At 38.9% G+C, this 19,022-nt stretch overlaps 1 protein-coding gene across 4 annotated transcripts in view; it reads right to left on the bottom strand.

The window, feature by feature from the left end:
- Positions 1-19,022, bottom strand: part of RHOT1 (ras homolog family member T1) — a 58,771-nt gene that overhangs the window by 20,420 nt on the left and 19,329 nt on the right. For all 4 annotated transcript variants that reach the window (XM_008147756.3, XM_008147757.3, XM_008147758.3 and 1 more), the window contains exons 4-14: positions 17,582-17,625; positions 17,064-17,117; positions 16,857-16,909; positions 14,719-14,827; positions 14,316-14,417; positions 8,972-9,070; positions 8,310-8,418; positions 7,426-7,546; positions 4,721-4,805; positions 4,217-4,362; positions 2,923-3,023 (exon numbers count right to left, since the gene is read on the bottom strand). In XM_008147756.3, the coding sequence (XP_008145978.2) occupies positions 2,923-3,023; positions 4,217-4,362; positions 4,721-4,805; positions 7,426-7,546; positions 8,310-8,418; positions 8,972-9,070; positions 14,316-14,417; positions 14,719-14,827; positions 16,857-16,909; positions 17,064-17,117; positions 17,582-17,625 (1,023 nt within the window). The remainder of the gene's footprint in view (positions 1-2,922; positions 3,024-4,216; positions 4,363-4,720; positions 4,806-7,425; positions 7,547-8,309; positions 8,419-8,971; positions 9,071-14,315; positions 14,418-14,718; positions 14,828-16,856; positions 16,910-17,063; positions 17,118-17,581; positions 17,626-19,022) is intronic.

The raw sequence follows: 19,022 nt of genomic DNA on the forward strand, positions 1-19,022 counted from the left end.
TAGTTATGGGTTAAATAAGTTATAGAATATCCATATGATGATACATTATTTAGCATCAAAGATATATAAAAGTCGATTAGTGATATAGAAAGATGTCCACAGTATTTTTTTTTTAATTTAATAAATCTTTATTGTTCAGATTATTACAATTGTTCCTCATTTTCCCCCCATAGCTCCCCTCCACCCGGTTCCCACCCCGCCCTCGGCCCTTACCTCCCACCCACTGTCCTCATCCATAGGTGTATGGTTTTTGTCCAGTCTCTTCCCGCACCCCCCACACCCCTTTCCCCCTGAGAATTTTCAGTCCACTACCTTTCTATGCCCCTGATTCTATTATATTCACAGTTTATTCTGTTCATCAGATTTTTAATTCACTTGATTTTTAGATTCACTTGTTGATAGATATGTATTTCTTGTTCATAATTTTTATCTTTACCTTTTTCTTCTTCTTCCTCTTCTTAAAGAATACCTTTCAGCATTTCATATAATACTGGTTTGGTGGTGATGAACTCCTTTAGCTTTTTCTTATCTGTGAAGCTCTTTATCTGACCTTTAATTATGAATGATCGCTTTGCTGGGTAGAGTAATCTTGGTTGTAGGTTCTTGCTATTCATCACTTTGAATATTTCTTGCCACTCCCATCTGGCCTGCATAGTTTCTGTTGAGAAATCAGCTGACAATCATATGGGTGCTCCCTTGCAGGTAATTAACTTTTCCTCTTGCTGCTTTTAATATTCTCTCTGTCTTTTGCTCTTGGCATTTTAATTATGATGTGTCTTGGTGTGGTCCTCTTTGGATTCCTTTTGTTTGGGGTTCTGTGCACTTCCTGGACTTGTAAGTCTATTTCTTTCACCAGGTGGGGGAAGTTTTCATTCATTATTTCTTCAAATAGGTTTTCAGTATCTTGCTCTCTCTCTTCTTCTGGCACCCCCATAATTTGGATGTCAGTATGCTTGAAGTTGTCCCAGAGGCTCCTCACACTATCTTCATATTTTTGGATTCTTTTTCTTTTTGCTTTTCTGGTTGGGTGTTTTTTGCTTCTTTGTATTTCAAATCTTTGACTTGATTCTTGTGATCCTCTAGTCTGCTGTTAGGTCTCTGTATAATATTTTTTATTTCAGTCGATGTATGTTTAATTTCTAGTTGGTCCTTTTTCATATCCTCGAGGGTCTCGCTAAATTTATCGGCCTTTTCTAGGAAATTCTTGAAAAACCTTATAACGTCTGTGATCTGTTTCTTTGTCTCCACATTTCCGCTGCTTCCCTGAGTTGGTTGGGTAGCTTTGTGTGCTAGGTGTCCTATATGGCCCAGTGGATCAGCCTCCCCAGTTACCTGAGGTGGACACTCTTGGTGCACCCCTTTGTGGACTGTGTGTACAGCCTTGTTGTAGTTAAGTCTTGATTGTTGTTGGTATCACTGGGAGGAATTGACCTCCAGGCCAATTGGCTGTGAGGATCAGCTGTGTCTACACCAGGAGAACTTCTGTGTTGGAGACAGCCTTATGAGACAAGACTTGCAGAATTGCAAAAGCCTCTGTGCTCAGCTTGGATGGGGCGGAGTCTCAGGGCTGAGCAGACAGTCTTGGCTTCCCGTCAGCCCTGCTCTATGATGCCCCTGGGTCTCTGTGTCCCTCGGTAATCACTGCAAGCACCTCTAAGAGTAAGCCGCCCTCGAGTTTCGCCTGTTGCCAGACAGTCCAATTTCTCCCCCAATGAATCTGGATTCCCAGATTCTCTCCCGGAACTGGAGTTCAGCGTAGTGCGGAGCTTCCGTTTCCCACCCACTAGAGAAAGCCAGCGGTGCACTCAGTAGTCAGTCCTCTCCTCACGCACTCGTGGGCGCGCGCCTCCAGACCTCTGCCTTTCGCGGCTCCCCTGAGTTTCCGCCTGACAGTCCAGATTCCCCCCGTATAAGCCTGGGTCCCCAGGGTCTCGCCCAGAACTGGGGTTCAGTGCAGTTGGAAATGGGGTTCAGCGCAGTCGGGAGCTTTTGTCTCCTTCCCGAAGGAGAAAGCCAGCCAGGCACTCAGCCGCCCGCGCATGTGTCTCCGTACCTCAGCCTTTTGCAGCTCCTCTGATTCTCCGTGTGCTTTCCTCTTTCCTTCTACTTGTAGAATTTCCACTCAACCAGCTTTCCTGTGGTTCTGGATGATGTTTGTTTTGTTTTTTAGTTGTAGTTTTGAAATTGTTGTGTGAGGCAGCAGTTTAGGTGTTTACCTATGCCGCCATCTTGGTTTCTCTCCACAGTATTTTGTTGCATGAAAAAAACTTCATGCTGGAGAGCAATTAGTTCCTTACTCTTTGATGTTGAACTAAAATACTGTTAATTGGTTAAGGACGTTAAAGGGCTCCGTCAATTTAAGATTGGCTGTCTTCTTGTGCTGGGGCTTCCTGTAAGATACAGCATTCCCCCCTCACTCCCTCAACTGGGATATAAGAAACTCTTGATATATCAGTTCCCTAATGTGTTATTTTCATTCCTATGGGTTTTCTTTAAGTGGAGGACATTGCCTGGCAAGAATTATAAAATTTGTAAAAAATTTATGAATGTGGAAAATGGTTACAAAGCTGAGAGATGTACAATCAGTTCAATATCAGGTTCATGTGTTGATGTGCATTGTTTTAATGTTCAAAGAAAATTAAAACACAGGACAAACTATATTTTTAATGCCGGTGGCTCCCCCTGATTTTCATCAATGGAGTAGTCTCAGGGGTAAACTAGAAGTAAAACCTATGCTTTCTTTTTTGATAAACAATAAAATCAAGCATCTTAACTCAAAAGAATGATCAAATCACAGGGAAAACAAGTAAGAGTGTAGACATGGAAGACTAGCAAAGATATATTCACGTTCACTCTTTTTACATATGAAAGTGGAACCTTCAAAATGTTTCTAACTTTTTTTTACTAATTATATTTACTTACCTGTAATGGCTGAAGCTTGAGACTCTTGTTCAGTCAATATTGAATAGCCTAAGTAGCCCAAATACTCCAGGCACCGCTGTACATCTAAATAGGTCGTGAGCCTAAGAAATAGAAGAGTTTAAAATGTGAAAAGTTCCTCAATGAACATTTATAGAAAAAAAAATTCCAATAGCTCAAATAATGTTACCACCAGATGCAGAAGAGTTTTGTCAGGCTGCTTTAATTCCCATGCGCCCAACCATGGCTCTTTCTACACTGCATTCTTAAGACGGAGAAGGGAGGAGAATGCAAGATGTGGGGGGATTCCATATCTCACCTGCCCAGAGAGAGCAAGTCCTCACAGATGAGCAGTGAGCTGCTGGTAAATCTAGAGCAGGGATTTTTGAAAATAATTTGCTTCCCAAGTTACATAGTACACTGCAAATACTGGCTAGTTGAGCACTTAATGATAATTAATCTGAAAAGGTTTGTGAATGGAGCAAAAATAACTAAAAGGTACAAGTCTTTTCGTGGGGTAACACCACTCACACAACATCCTTACCTAATTACTTGAAATTAGGTAGTCTTTTTATGATTTGAAAAAAGAATAGATTCTGGTATTAAGAAAAGTTAGTCTCACCAAGATTAAAGTAATTATGTCCTCATATATGACCAGAGGATTTCCTTAGCACCTTAAATACAATGTCTACTAGGCTATACCCAGACTGTAGACAAACCCTCGCTAAGAGTGCGTGACAAACAATGAAAACCCTTTTTTAAAAAAATATATTTTATTGATTTTCCACAGAGAGGAAGGGAGAGGGATAGAGAGCTAGAAACATCGATAAGAGAGAAACATCGACCAGCTGCCTCCTGCACACCCCCCACCGGGGATGTGCCCGCAACCAATGTACATGCCCTTGACCGGAATCGAACCTGGGACCTTGCAGTCTGCAGACCGACGCTCTATCCACTGAGCCAAACCGGTTTCGGCAATGAAAACCCTTAAGTCTTCAGTGCCAAGTAAAATATGCTCTTCCCATATTCTAAAGGTGTAAAGAATTTTACAATAGCAAAGATGTTTCCAATTCTCTTAATAAAAAAAGGATTAAAATTTAGCTCACTTTTGATATAAGACTTATTACTGTTTCCATGTACATCATCCAAAAGCAAACAGATCCCTTTACTATCAATCCTGCTTATTATGATTGAAACACCTAGTAAGATCTGAAAAACTTACAAAATGATTAACATAATGCAACATAATTTTAAAGTAGTGATAATTCTAGAGCAAACAGGTGAGCTCTATACTCACGTCCACTGGGAAAGGAATCCCTGGTAGGTTATCCAGCCTCTTTCATTTGTACAAACTGTGTTATTCACATCTGGCCCCCAAGGTATGTAAGGGAAAACTTTAAACAAATCTTTAAGCTCATCAGGTGACAAAGCACAGTCTCTATCCTGAAGATACACAAGGAAGTATACATAATGTTTAGATATCTAAGAGAATAATTCCCAAACACGAAAGCCCCTCGTCTAGTAAAACTATGCTTCTAAAAACTAACATATGAAAAGAAATTTTACATTTTATCAAGAAAATGTCTTACATGTTTATAAGAAAACTTATACAAGAGTCTATAAACTAGACTTTTTCATCTTGAGAAAACTATAAAAATAAAAGAGTATTTTTGTTAGTTTAACTTAAGAGAGTTTAAGCAATTTTTGGCTACGTGACATAAGTACCCCAAAGCTAAGGGAACAGAGTTAAATCACTCACTGAAAAATATTTTATCATGGAAAATTACAGCTGAGAGCTTACCAAATCATGTTTGTCAAAGGTGCTTTGGAGAAACAAATATGCATGATGATTTAATTCAGTAGTGCAATCAGGAGGTATTTTTAGCCTGTTGATGAAAAAATTTAAGAGTAAAACAAATCATTAATCAAATATTGAAATTTAACTTAAGAAATGAATATAAAACTGCAACAAGTCTTTTTGTGGGAAAACACCACTCACACAATATCCTTGCTGGAGACTAGAGTGGCCTGGCAAGCCTCAGGGTCAAAAAATAATGCTCATTCCGAGTTGACATGTAAAGTGTTCTTAAATATCTGAAGGGCAGGTTGAAATAAAAATTTTATAAATAATACTGATTAAACCATTAACAGGTTTGTTCCTCCTCTATAAACAAATTGTGAGTCATAATTATGTCAACATGGTAATGAGTTGAAAATGATGTAAAGACATGTTACTTCTGCCCGATTTGACCTTTTTGATTCACCCTAAATTTAGTTCAATAAACATTTATCAAATGCACTGAGCTAGGTACTAGGGACACAAAAACAAGACAGGCTTCTCCCCTCTAAGAAACCGCATCCAAGTGGGAGATGGACCACAGATAACTTTACTATTGCAACAGAATGGGACAAGTATGGGCAAGGTAAGGATGCTCGGGAAGCCCACGTGAATTGGAACGTCTCTGGCCTGGGGATGGGAAGGTGTCAGTGCTGCTGAGAGGAACTGTCAAATGAATTGAGACTTGAAGGATAAGAGGAATTAATTAGGTTGAGGGGAGAGGGAGGGAGAGAGTGGAAATACCATGGGTAGAAAATATGATTGGTGGACTATAAATATTTTCGTATTTATTTCTAGAATGAAGGCAGGGAGTGAGCATGAGCGGATCAGGAATGACCTCATGTACCATGTTAAGAAGCTTGGGCTTTATCCTGTCTTGAAGGGAAGTGCCAAGGTTACATCTGTATTTATATACCTATTCAATCTAGCAACAGTGTGAAGGACAGAGGCAGAGTTTAAAGTGGTGACTCTAAGCGGCTATTTTGCAGAAAATTCAAGGCAGAGAAATAAAGACATTGAAAGAGATAATAGAGCCACAGAGCCATAAGAGATGGGAGTTTTCTCACTGTCATACTTAAGAAAGCAATAAGCTTGTAGAATTTATCTACCCACATAAAGGGTACAGAAAAGAAATCTTGACGAAAATGTCACGGACAAATTCATTCATTCATTCATTCATTCATTCATTCAATATAGATTTATTGAAAAAGCTGGAAAATCACTGGAGCCAAAATTTAATTTAATAACTTTGACAAGAGAAGTTTCAAGTTAGAACTGATTAATGGACCAGGAATCCAACCAGAAAGAACTTTGCTTCCTTAATAATAGGGGAAGAAACAAATGGCAAAGTCCTTTTGAACCCTTACATACTAGTTCTGCACATTGTATTTTAGCATAGGGGTGCTATGCTAAAATAAAAAAGGACAACATGAAAATTACATACTGCTGAAAAAGTAAAGAAGAAAGGCCAAAGCTTCGAAGGCCAGATCTTGGGAAGTCACTTCCCTGTTACAGGAGTGGCATCCTACAGCAAGGCAGTCTCCTGTTTTGGGGTGACACTGGGCCTATTTTTATTTATTTATCATTATTTTTAATCCTCGCCCAAGGACATGCTTAGAGAGAGGAAGAGCGGGAAGGAGAGAGAGAGAAACATTGATCGGTTGCCTTTCTATATATGCCCCAACTGGGGACCAAACCGCAACCCAGATATTTGCCCAGACCAGGAATCGAACTGGCAACCTTTTGGTGCATGGGATGATGCTCAACGGACTGAGCCACTCCAGATGGGCTGGGTCCATTTTTAAACAAACAGAATGTAAACACAGCACTATTTAAAGAAAAATAACCACAAATAGACTGCTTGTTTAGGAAAAAAAATGCTTATTTTTATCCTGAGCTAAGAACAGGCTATAAACCTTAAGAAGGAGAAAGGCTAAAAAAAAAAAAAAAGGTTAACTAATATACTTCTCACCTATTGACTTTAAAAACAGTTTGTCTAGCATCTTTTATCTTTTTTCTCGGTAGAATAAAATTTTAAAAATACTTGCAGCCTGGCTGGTGTGGCTCAGTGGTTGAGCGTCCACCTACGATCCAGGAGGTCACAGTTCGATTTCCGGTCAGGGCACATGCCTGGGTTGGGGGCTCAATCCCCAGTGTGTGGCGTGCAGGAGGCAGCCGGTCAATGATTCTCTCTCACCATTGGTGTTTATATATACATCCCCCTTTTCCTTCCTCTCTGAAATCAATCAAGATATGTTAATAAAAAAAAAAAACACCAATAAAAAAGCACACACTTGTATTCTCCATGAGAAGAAAAGGAAAGTCTGAGCCATTCTATAAATCAGTGGCTCTCCACTGGGGATGATTTCACTCCTCAGGGAACATTGGGTGACTTCTAGAGATGCTAGACATTTTCATTTGTTACACTTGGGGGAGGAGGTGTTACTGGCATCTAAGGATGTGCTAAAAATCATATAATGCATTGGACAGACTCTACAGCAAAGAATCATTCAGACCAAAATGTCAATAGAGCCGAGGTTGAGAAACCTTGTTTCAAATCTCTCTATAAATCTAAATTATTCCTGAGTACCCCAAAGCCTACCTATGTGCTAAATAAAACTTTAAAATACTTGGCAAGTAAAATCAATTAGAAAGCCAAAGGTACATACAAGGGGAATAAATATTCAGGTGTCAAATCCAGGTCATCATCATAACCAAATCGTCGAAGCACAGTCCAAGTAGTTTCATGTCTCCCTCTCTGGATAAAAAGTGTGTGTAAAAAAAGAAAACCTGAAATAAAATGAATTCGTAAGCACAGTTGATGTGAAAAAGGGCACAGACTCACATGGGAGAAAAGCATGCAATACATAATGGCTAGCACTACATTCATTAACCTAGGCTTAATAGTTTTGCATACTGAAGGTCAAATCAAAACAAAATTCACAAGTGTCTCAATAAAAACAGAGCTGATTTCAGAATCACTTCATATATATACCCAGGTCAGCAAGAGATGGCACCGGAAGAAAGGGCCAAAACATTTCCCAAGGAATACACTGACATTCACAAAGTTAGGTGATAAAAGCAAAAGAAATTGTGTTATGGATCTTTGCGTTTTATAATGAAAAGTTCTGGTTTTCAATTTCATTTCTTATTTTACTGTGGTTCTATCACACATTCTACGGGGAACATTGTATACTTGGTAAATCTGACTGATAGGCAAAATGTCTTCCCTAAAAATAATTTCTACTTAAAGGATGCTTATGAATCAGAAGAACTTTAAGATAAATTTGTTTGTTCCAGAAATCTTTTTCCTTCAGGTGGACATCAGCATTCCTGAGATCCCACCAACTTCCCTTCCTCTAATTTATGCTGACAGTGAAGATAACTATCCCCACCAAATTGCCCGTCTATTCCAACTCCTACATGTCCAAGTTAGATTTCAGATATATGAGTAAAACTAACATTTCCTTAAAGTATAAATAATGCTATAAAGACCTTATACCAAATTTTGAAATTATCGAGTTCAAAAAGGGAAAGAACACCATTCACTCACCTTTCAGTGTCAATCCACTATCAGCCACACCATCACTTACATGTTTTCTGACTACATTCTTGACATCTTCTAGAGCCTGAGGAGCTAATGGAGTGTTGAAACAAATTCTCTAGGGAAAAAAACCCAAAAAAACAACAAAAAAAACCACAACAAAAATCAGCATTATATATACAATATATAAAAACATTAGTCTAAAAAGCAATATTAAATCAATGAGTTATAACTGAAAAAAACAAATAATAAATTAGGATGGTTTCTGCCTTGTATTATTTATGTAAAATATGTCACTTAGAAGGAAAGAAACCTTCCCTACTCTCCCCATCACATTTCTAAAACACAAGCTCTTTGTGAAGCTATGTTATACAAAACCAAGAAAGAAAAATAACTCAGAGTTCAGATTTCATCATCCTTAATACACATCCATTGTGTACCATGAAATAACGCTATCAAAGAGTATCCTTGATTCCTATGCCTAAGAGTTTTATACCATAAACAAAGACTTAAATAGCTTGATATGAAAGATACTTTTTACATGAAACAGACTCAAGTTTATCAACATATCACTGTTTAAGCTAATAAATTCTGATAGCTTTTCTCAGCCACCCCTCCCCTCAAACACACAAAAACAAGGTACACAAACACCAGAAAAAGAGGAAGGTTACCTGAAAGAAGTTGAGTTCAGCATCATTGAGAGTGCCGTCATTATCTTGATCAGATATTTTAAATATACGAGTAAGGGCTTTTATACAGGCTGGCTTCATCTAGAAGTCAATGAGAAAAGAAACAACTTTTTTATTAAAATAGCTTGGATTTTTAAATATGATTTTCATAAGTAAGGCTAAGAATAATTCTGATTGTTCTCACCATCAAATACGTAACAGCAAATACAACCAGTGTGAAAAATGAACTAAGGCAAAGCCATTTATTTTTATACTCAAACCTTTTTAAGTAAATGAGGACCAATTTTTGGTATGATCAAACATCCCCCTCATGACCACAAATCCTCCAAGGATAGGCAAGAGAAGTACATCTTTAGAGAATATTCATTCTTCCAGTCATATCTATATACTAGAAAGCCTGGTGCACGAATTCGTGCACAGGTGGGGTCTGGCTGGCCCGGCCAAGGGGAGGAGCTGAGGGTGGTTGGCTGGCCGGCCCCGCCCCCTTTGAGATGGAGGTGGGGGGGCTGCTTGGGAGCAGGGCTGGCTAGGGGTAGGGGCCACGGGAGGTTGCCTCCGGTATTCGACTAGGATCAAACCTGCAATCTCTGTATGTGCCCTGACCAGGAATCCAGCTCACAACCCTTTGGGGTACCAACGATGCTCCAACCAACTGAGCCACCTGGCCAGGGGCAAGCTTAATTTTAATATGATCTTTTTGTTGATCCCAATCTGTGTTAAAGGTTGTTATCGTCTAAATAGAAGCTTCTGGTATAGCTTAGACTCAACGCTTGTTCTTGTGTAAAACAAGGGATAGTCTCCAAATTTGCAGATTTGACTTCAAGCAGATCCACCTACGAAATGAATAACAGATGGTGGTATTTTATTCAGGTGATTGGGGAAGGGGCAGGGGTGGGGGTGATTAGCAGAACTAATAATAGGCCTAAGTAAAAAGCAATTAAAGAACTGAGAACTAACAAAGGCGATTTAATGTACCAGCAGGCTAAAGGCTCAGAGGTAAATCTCTATAGTATGAGACTGCTTCCCAAATTTCCTTGATCATAAGATCAAATTTCCTGGCTGAATCATAATGTTGTCTGTGTTTTTAGCAAGTATGTCTAGTGCTACAATCAAGCAAATTTGGGAAATTCTGGATTAAGAGTAAATTAGAAAGAAGCATTCCAATTAAGGAACAGTAAACCAGGATTAAGGGAAAGTAAATCAGGGTCAGATTAACGGATAACTCAGGTTAATTATTTATACCAGAGGTCAGCACTTTTTCTGTAAAGGGCTACAAAGCAAATAACCAACAGGAAAAATCAAGAATGTCATGGAAGTACTTATATAGCAAGATAGAATAAAATTTCCACAACATTTTTATTGATGAAATTCAAAATATAATAACAGTATAAATTTGCTATACAGGTCTACTAATGAGAAGAATGAAAATCTTCTAAAAGAGTTAACTTTTTGCTAAGTTGGGGTTCAAAATTAGTGTTCCCTATCATAAAAATTGATTGCAATGTTTATCTGTTAATGTTGATCTGTAAAATTTTTAAAATATATATTTTATTGATTTTTTGCAGAGAGGAAGAGAGAGGGATAGAGAGTTAGAAACATTGATGAGAGAGAAACATCGGTCAGCTGCCTCCTGCACACTCTCTACTGGGGATGTGCCCGCAACCAAGGTACATGCTCTTGACTGGAATCGAACCTGGGACCCTTCAGTCCACAGGCCGATGCTCTATCCACTGAGCCAAACCGGTCAGGGCAAAATTTTACATATCTTATCTTTGAAATATGTCTTTTTGCAGTTACATACTCCCAGTACTGATACATATCTGTACACATGTAATTTTTTAAAAAAATATATATTTTATTGATTTTTTACAAAGAGGGATAGAGAGTTAGAAACATCTATGAGAGAGAAACATCGATCAGCTGCCTCCTGCACACCTCCTACTGGGGATGTGTCTGCAACCAAGGTACATGCCCTTGACCGGAATTGAACCTGGGACCCTTCAGTCCATAGGCCGACGCTCTATCCACTGAGCCAAACTGGTTAGGACTGTACACATATAATTTTAATTGGGCACATTCATTGCTTGGAAAGTGTTTGTAGAATTATATTAGATTCTTTTCTTGATTTTTGCCTGCTAGCATGTCACTATACTGCAGCTTAGTGAGTCCTGATTGAAGACTGGGTGGAAGCTCCTCAACTGCAGAGTCAAATGAAGTATGAAATATGGAAATTTCTTTTGCGCTTACACTGAGGTAACCATGCCCCCTCAAAAAAATAATGTAGTTAGAGCTTAGAACATACAACTGCTTTTCTAACTAAAAATTGACTTTTTTCTTTTCTTGTTTTGGCATGATAGATAAAGCACTGATAACAAAATAAAACATCACAGTACAGTGATACATGTGGTACTGAAATACTGTCAAGTTATAACTATGCCAGTGCAATTAGCAGTGTGCCAAGCAGCACTCAGCACTGAGAAGTGTGAGTACCACATACAAGCTCTGCTGCAACTACTCAACTCTGCCTTTGTGGCAGGAAAGCAGCCATAGACAAACATAGAGAAATGAGGATGGCTGTGCTGCAATAAAACATTATTTATGAATGATAAATTCTAAATGTCACATAATTTTCCCATATCACAAAATATTACTCCTTTAGATTTTTTTTTCACTCATTTAAAAATGCAGCCCTGGCCCTGGCCATTTGCTCAGTGGTTAGAGCATCGGCCTATGGACTGAAAGGGCACATACCTCTGTTGCAGGCTCAATCGCCGCCCAGGAAGGCAACCAATCAATGTGTCTCTCTCACATTGATGCTTCTCTCACTCTGTCTCTCCCCTTCCCTTCCACTCTCTCTAAAAACCAAAAAGAAAAAAAAGAGAGATAATACTAGTGAAAATGTAAAATGTATTTAGCTCACAGGTTATACAAAAAACAAGGGGCAGACCAAATGTGGCTCACTGGTTAAAGCTGCCAACCACTCACCTATACTATAAACTTTTCCTGAAAATATCTACAACTTTTTATTTCTTAAATACTCAACAGTAAAAAGACAAATAACTCAAGAAATAGTCAAAAGACTTAAAACAGACATTTCTCCAAAGAAGATATACAAATGGCAAAATAACCACAAGAAAAGCTGAACAACATCATTACCCATCAGGGATATGCAAATCAAAACAATAGTGAGATACCACTCACATCCACTATGGCTATCCTATATAATAAAAGGCTAATATGCAAATCGACCGAACAGTGGAACGACAGGTTGCTATGATGCACACTGACCACCAGGGGGCAGACACTCAACGCAGGAGCTGCCCCCTGGTGGTCAATGCGCTCCCATAGGGGGAGCGCTGCTCAGCCAGAAGCCAGACTCACGGCTGGCTAATGCAGTGGCGGTGGCGGGGAGCGGGCTGAAACTGTCAGTTGGACATCCCCCAAGGGCTCCTGGACTGCAAGAGGGCACAGGCCAGGCTGAGGAACCTCCCCCCCACCCCTGAGTGCATGAATTTCATGCACCGGGCCTCTAGTAATAATATATAAAAAAAGTGGGTGGAGGGGAAGAAATAACAAGTGTTGGCAAAGAGGTGAAGAAACTGGAACCTTCATACAATTTAGTGGTTCCTCAATAAGTTAAACATAGAATTACCATGTGATCTAGCAACTTCATTCCTAATTATACAAAGGAATTGAAAACAGATGTTCAAACTTGTGTATTAATGTTTATAGCAGTTATATTCACAACTAGAGGCCCAGTGAACAGATTTGTGCATCGGTGGGGTCCCTCGGCCTGGCCTGAGGGGATCAGTGGACTTCTGTGTTGCTGCAGCCTGGCCTTACCCGCCAGCTTGTTGGGCTTCAGCCCACTATCCCTGTCGATCCTGCACAGCACCAAGTAGTGCGAGAAGTGGCAGGTGGCCAGGGAGGAGCCTGAGCCGGGGCTGGGCACTGCATTGCTATAGCTCATCCCGGCCCCACTGCACCTGCCGCCGCTGCCCAGTAGGCTCGCTGCTGCTTTGCTGAGGTCTCCACGCGCCTGTCTTAGGGTGATACTGGCACGCCCATGACAGCATAGCCACTGTTTGTCATCGTAGCCTTGCTCCTTGCTCCTCGTGCCCAGTCAGTCCTGATTCCGGGTCTGGGAGACATGAGCCGCACACCTGTTGGTCAGTTGAGCAGCCCTTCCACTGTGGGAGCGCACTGACCACCAGGGGGCAGCTCCTGCATTGAGTATCTGCCCCCTGGTGGTCAGTGGAAGGATAGCTACCGGTTGAATAGTTGCTTAGGCTTTTATATATATATAGATAGCCATAAAATGTAAAACAACCCAAAAGTCCATCAATAGATACTGTATTTTCTGGCGTATAAGACGACTGGGTGTATAAGATTTTCCTGGGTTAAAAAGTCGTCTTATACGCTGGAAAATACGGTAAGTGGATAAACAAAATGTGAAACATATCCATACAATAAAGTATTGTTTAGCCATTAAAGAAATGAAATGCTAATACATGCTACCACATGGATGTACCCTGAAAACATTACTATGCTATGTGAAAGAAGTCAAACAGAAAGACCACATGCTGTATGAATCCATTTATATGAAATGTCCACAAAAAGCAAATCCATACAGACAGAAAGTAGACTTCCCAGGGTTGGGGGGATGGGCGTAACTACTGATGGGTACAGGATTTTTCGGGGTGATGAAATGTTCTGGAATTAGACAGTGGTAATGAACACACAACTGTGTGAATATACTAAAACCACTGAATTGCATACTTTAAAGGGGTAAATTTTATGGTATGTGAATTTTAAATAAAAAATAATTAGTTTAAAAAGTACATGGCAAAATATTATTCAATTTTAGATATTTCATTAAGGAATTATTGAATTTCTTAGCTATGAAACAAAAGGGAGTATTCAAGTTTTATTACATGTTGTACCCATGTCAAATAACTACACAAGTTCTTTCTTTGTGTATGTTTTTAAGTTTTTGGACTTTATAGTAGCAAAGCAACTAGACCATTAGCTAAGTCTTTGAACTTTTTGCTGTTACTATTGCCAATTCTCCTGTTTGTCCTAATGGCAGTTCCTGAATAGTATTTTATCTGGAATACTTTTCTGAGTATTTAATGTAAATATCTTTGAAGAAAAATACTTAGAAAATGTAAGTATAATAAACAATAAATTTAAATCACAGAAGTTTACAACAATACTTAAAAGAGTTACTAAAAATCACTACCACATTAGAGTTAGTACCTACACATTCCAGCCCCTACTAACACAAACTGGGGAGTTGGGGGTGAGGGGGCGGGGGAAGGGTTACCTCTTTCTCCTCTGGGCAGTACAAGGGCCCTGTAGGATGAAGAACAGCTTTCTGGGCATAATAAAAGAGCTCTGATATGTTCTTCAGATTTTTTGCTGAACACTAAAAAAAAAAGTTTAAAATTTTACAATCTGGAAGCAATTATGAGAGTTAAAAAACCACCAATGTAAGGTAATAAAATTTCTCGAAGAAACTGAAAAAGCATTTTACTTAGTGGATATCACAAGATGGTTGTCTACAAAGAGCTAAGAGGCCAACTTCAAGTTCTCTGTTTTATTTGGTTTATATGACTTCACAAACAGCAGGAAATTTATTCCATCCTACATCTCCCCAGCCTCCTATTCCCAACCTCAATTTAGTGAGAATTCACCAACAGTAAATTTCAAAATCAAACAAGGCATACCTCCACACAGGTTTCTATTTCGGTGTACTGGTTCATAATAGGAAGGATGGTCTCCATACTACTATATTCCACTAGATCAGATTTGTTCCCAACCAATATCAAAGGCAACCTGAAATAAACAGGGCACACTGTAATACTAAGGAAGACAACATACGTTAGATTTATATTTTAATGTACATTAACCCATTCTAACGAATAAGATTTACTTAATCTCCCCAATATGAACCCTCTACTGTAGTCAGCTCAGCTCACTAGAAAGCATATTCAACAAATACTTATTGAGTACCTATGATAAGCCAGGTACTGTTGTAGGCATTAAGGACATAAGGCAAAGTCCATCCCCATTCTAATAGTGTAACTAGGAAATGGACAATAAGCAAATAAACAAACAAGACAATTTCCAGTTGTGTTAAGTACTATGAAGAAAATAAATAAGGGGATATGGGCTAGAGTAATGAAAGGGAACTAATTATATGTGATAATCAGGGAAAATCTTTCTGACAAGGTGGCAGTTGAGTCAAGGAGTGAAGGATGAAATGGAATCTGCCATATGAAGAGCCAGGGAAGAGCTGGGCGGTAAGAAGGGACAGCATGTTCAAAGACCCCAAACTAAAAAAACATCTTGTTTAGTCCAAAAAACCAAAACAATGAGAGAATGGCTGGAGAGTCCCGAGCAAAAGAGGTATGAAATGGGGTTGGGGAGAGGAGCAAAGATCAGACACATGAGGACTTACAGATGTAGTAAGGAGAGTAGGTTTTATTGTAAATGTAAAATGGGAAGCTACTGGGGTAATGACATGATCTGCTGGACCTTTTAAAATGCAGTCATTTGTTATCTTTAGAGATACATAGTGAAATATTTATAGGGTGATATGGTATGATTCTGCTGTTAGATTAGATATGGAGGCTGAGGAAAAGGCAAAAAATAAAAATAAAAAGCATAGGTTTTTAGCTAGATAAAATGGGTAGATCTCCTGAGACAGAAAATCTGAAAGTATTCTTTAAGAAGCAGAGCCCTAGCTATTTGGTTTCCATAGACAGAGCGTCAGCCTGAGGGTTCAGTTCCAATCAAGGGCAAGTGCCTCGGTTGCAGGCTTGGTCCCCGGCCCTGGTCGGGCCACTTGTGGAAAGCAACCAATCAATGTGTCTCTCTCACATTGGTGTTTTTTCTCTCTCTGTCTCTTCCCCTCCTTTCCACTCTAAAAACCAATAGGAAAATATCTTCCAAAGAATTTCAAAGAAATCTCTCTGTAGAAATTATAAATGAAGATCCCTAGTTTTTCAGAGAATTTATAAAGCACTCACATATGCATTATTTCATTGGATTCTTAAAATAACCACAAGTATTATCCTCATCTCTGCTTCCAGTTGAGGAAACAGGCTCAATGAAGTCAAACTCTTTTTTGGTTTGTTTTGTTAATCCTCACCCCAGGATATTTTCTCCACTGATTTTTAGAGAGAGTGGAAGGGAGAGAGAGAAACACCCATGTGAGAGAGACACATCAACTGGCTGCCTCCTGCAGGAGGCCAGGATCAAATCTGCAACCCAGGTATGTACCCTTGACTGGGAATTGAACACAAGACCCTCTGGTGCACAGGCTGACGCTCTACCCACTGACCAATGCCAGCCAGGGCTGAAGTCAAAGTCTTTAAAGCTCGTAAGCAGCCAAACCAGATTTCAAAGGTCGTTCACTTTCCTCCAAGTCCCATGCTCTTACATACCCACACAATGAGCAATCAATGACAAGGGAGAGTGTCATTCCTCATAAAATTGGCATCTAAGTGAGAGGGCACATACAGTGCAGTTGAAGAGGAATTCTAAAGCTGAGACTTTTCAAGTATTGGTTGGAGAAAGAGAAATGCAAGATTAATTATCAAAATATTTAATGTCTGAAATTATGAATCAGAGCTCTGTTCTGTACTTTGCTCTCAAATATTTGTGTTGCCTCAAATCATTTCTTCCAAAAAAGGAGTGTGTATGCAAACAGGTAGATAGACCTATAGATAAAACAAATGTGGCAAAATGTTAACGACTGGTGGATTTAAGTGAAGTGTTTATAGATGTTTATCATACTACTTCTTGCAACTTTTCTGTAAGTTTGAAATTTTTCAATATACAAAGTTGTAGAAAAAAATACCTGCTATCTTTGTCTGTTCTTTCATTTATGAGAGGAATCCATCGACTTGTTACCTAAAATGAAAATTAACAAGAGCTAAGCCATATAGGATCTTCTTTGAAAAATACCCGACCTTTAGACCCCTAAAATTATAAATTGGGGATCAATTTTGAAAGTGCCCCCATTGAAATTTAACTAAATATGGTGAAAAAAGTCATACAGTCATACCTTATCTATAGAATGCTTGTTGTTAACAGCATAAACTATGCAGATGACATTAGCCTACAAGAAAAATGAACAAATTAATAGTATTTTTGTAATAGTAAGAAAAACTTAGCACGCCTCTAAGAGGAAAAAGTTCGTAAGGACTTACAGCAAAAATACATTCTCAAACTCAGCAATAACAACAAAATAAGTGAGAGAATAAAAAAATAAGACTTAGAATCATTAACTGTTTTCCCACAAAAACCTACTACTATTTTTTTAACTCATCTGTGATTTTGGGGTTTTTTGGTTAATCCTCACCTGAGGATATTTTTTTCCATTGATTTTTAGAGAGTGGAAAGGAGGGAGGGAGGGTTGGAGAGATAGACACATTGATTGGTTGCCTCCTGCGTGTGCCCTGATCAGGGCCGGGAATCAAACCTACCACCTAGGTACATGCCCTTGACCAGAGTCAAACCTGCAACCCTTCAGTACACAGGCCGACACTCTAACCACTGACCCACACAGGCCAGGGCACTCACCTGTGATATTTCTTGATGAAGTTGTTCATCACTCTGTTCTGCTTCTACAAATGACAAAGTAAAAAATAGATTCATATTTTACACATGTCCATAAAAACTAATGGCCAGGCTAAAATCTATGCAACACCCATCTAACATCCCTCTAAACATCCCTTATTCCCTAAGTCATGGTATAGTGCCAGACTAGGTGGCAAAGACAAGGGCAGGCCAGGGGAAGGGAAGGGTGATAAGGAAGCTGGCTGGCACTGAAAGACAGGTTTACAAGAGGATAACTCAGACACAGAAGAGCAAAAGGCACTGTGTTATAAATCTAGGCCGGCATCTGACCCAGAGTTGACAAGGTCAGGCAAAAGAGATCAGAAACCCAAGCTAGAAGACTGGGTGCTGAAAAGTCAGAAACCCAGACAAAGCATATATCCACACAAGGTTAAAAGGCCACATGAGAATCTGGGCAATACAAGCTTAAGATCTAGATAGCAGATATGAGTAATATTAACCAGGCTCCAGAAGCAAAACTAGAGCATGATAATGATGAGTCAAGAATTCCCTCTTGAGTGTATATCTCTGACCAGAACTGGTCTCAATGGGTAGATGTGCCTATTAACACCAAGGTACACGAGATATGCATGATATAGGTAGGAGGAGGAAGCACATAAATGAAGAGCAAAGCCATTATTGACATATTAATTCAGATCATCTTACATTAAATGTTTTCCCCCCAAATGCCTGTTATTTCTGACATACAAACTAATATCATATGTAAGTTCAACTGCACTTTACACTATGCTAAAATAACTGGCCATTTTTAATATATTTTCATATGTTGAATAATCAATGGGTTATGGCTCCAATTCTAATACTGAAGTGAATCTAATTATATGGCTACACTTATCTAAAAAAATTATTCTATAAGTTAAGCTACAGTTATGAGACTGTAGCAGAAAGTATCCACCCCCCTCAGCTTCTAATATGGCACAGTGCTGTCCAGTAGAAATATAATGCAAGCATATATATGTAATTTTCAATCTGCTAGTAGTCACCTTAAGAAAAGTAACAGGTAAAATTACTCTTTTACTTAACCCAAAATATCAAAAATATTAAAATTTCAATATATACTCAGAAAAAGTACTAATGAGCTATTTTATATTCTGGCTTCATACTAAATCTTTTAAATTCACTGTATTGTACACTTAGAGCACACTTTAATTTAGACTAGCCATACTTCAAGTGTTCAAATAGTCACATGTACTAACATTTATTTTTTAGGCTATATGAGATGCCAGTTTGGCAAAACAAAGTATTACAATGTAGTTATATCCATTTTAAAAAATAGATTTTATTGTTTAGACCAGTTTTAAGTTCACAGTAAAACTGAGTAAAGGGTACAGAGATTTCCCATCTACCTCCTGCCTCCATATAGCTTCCCCACTGTCAACATCAT

The sequence above is a fragment of the Eptesicus fuscus genome, chromosome 20, assembly GCF_027574615.1.
Source record: "Eptesicus fuscus isolate TK198812 chromosome 20, DD_ASM_mEF_20220401, whole genome shotgun sequence".
Lineage (NCBI taxonomy): Eukaryota > Metazoa > Chordata > Mammalia > Chiroptera > Vespertilionidae > Eptesicus > Eptesicus fuscus.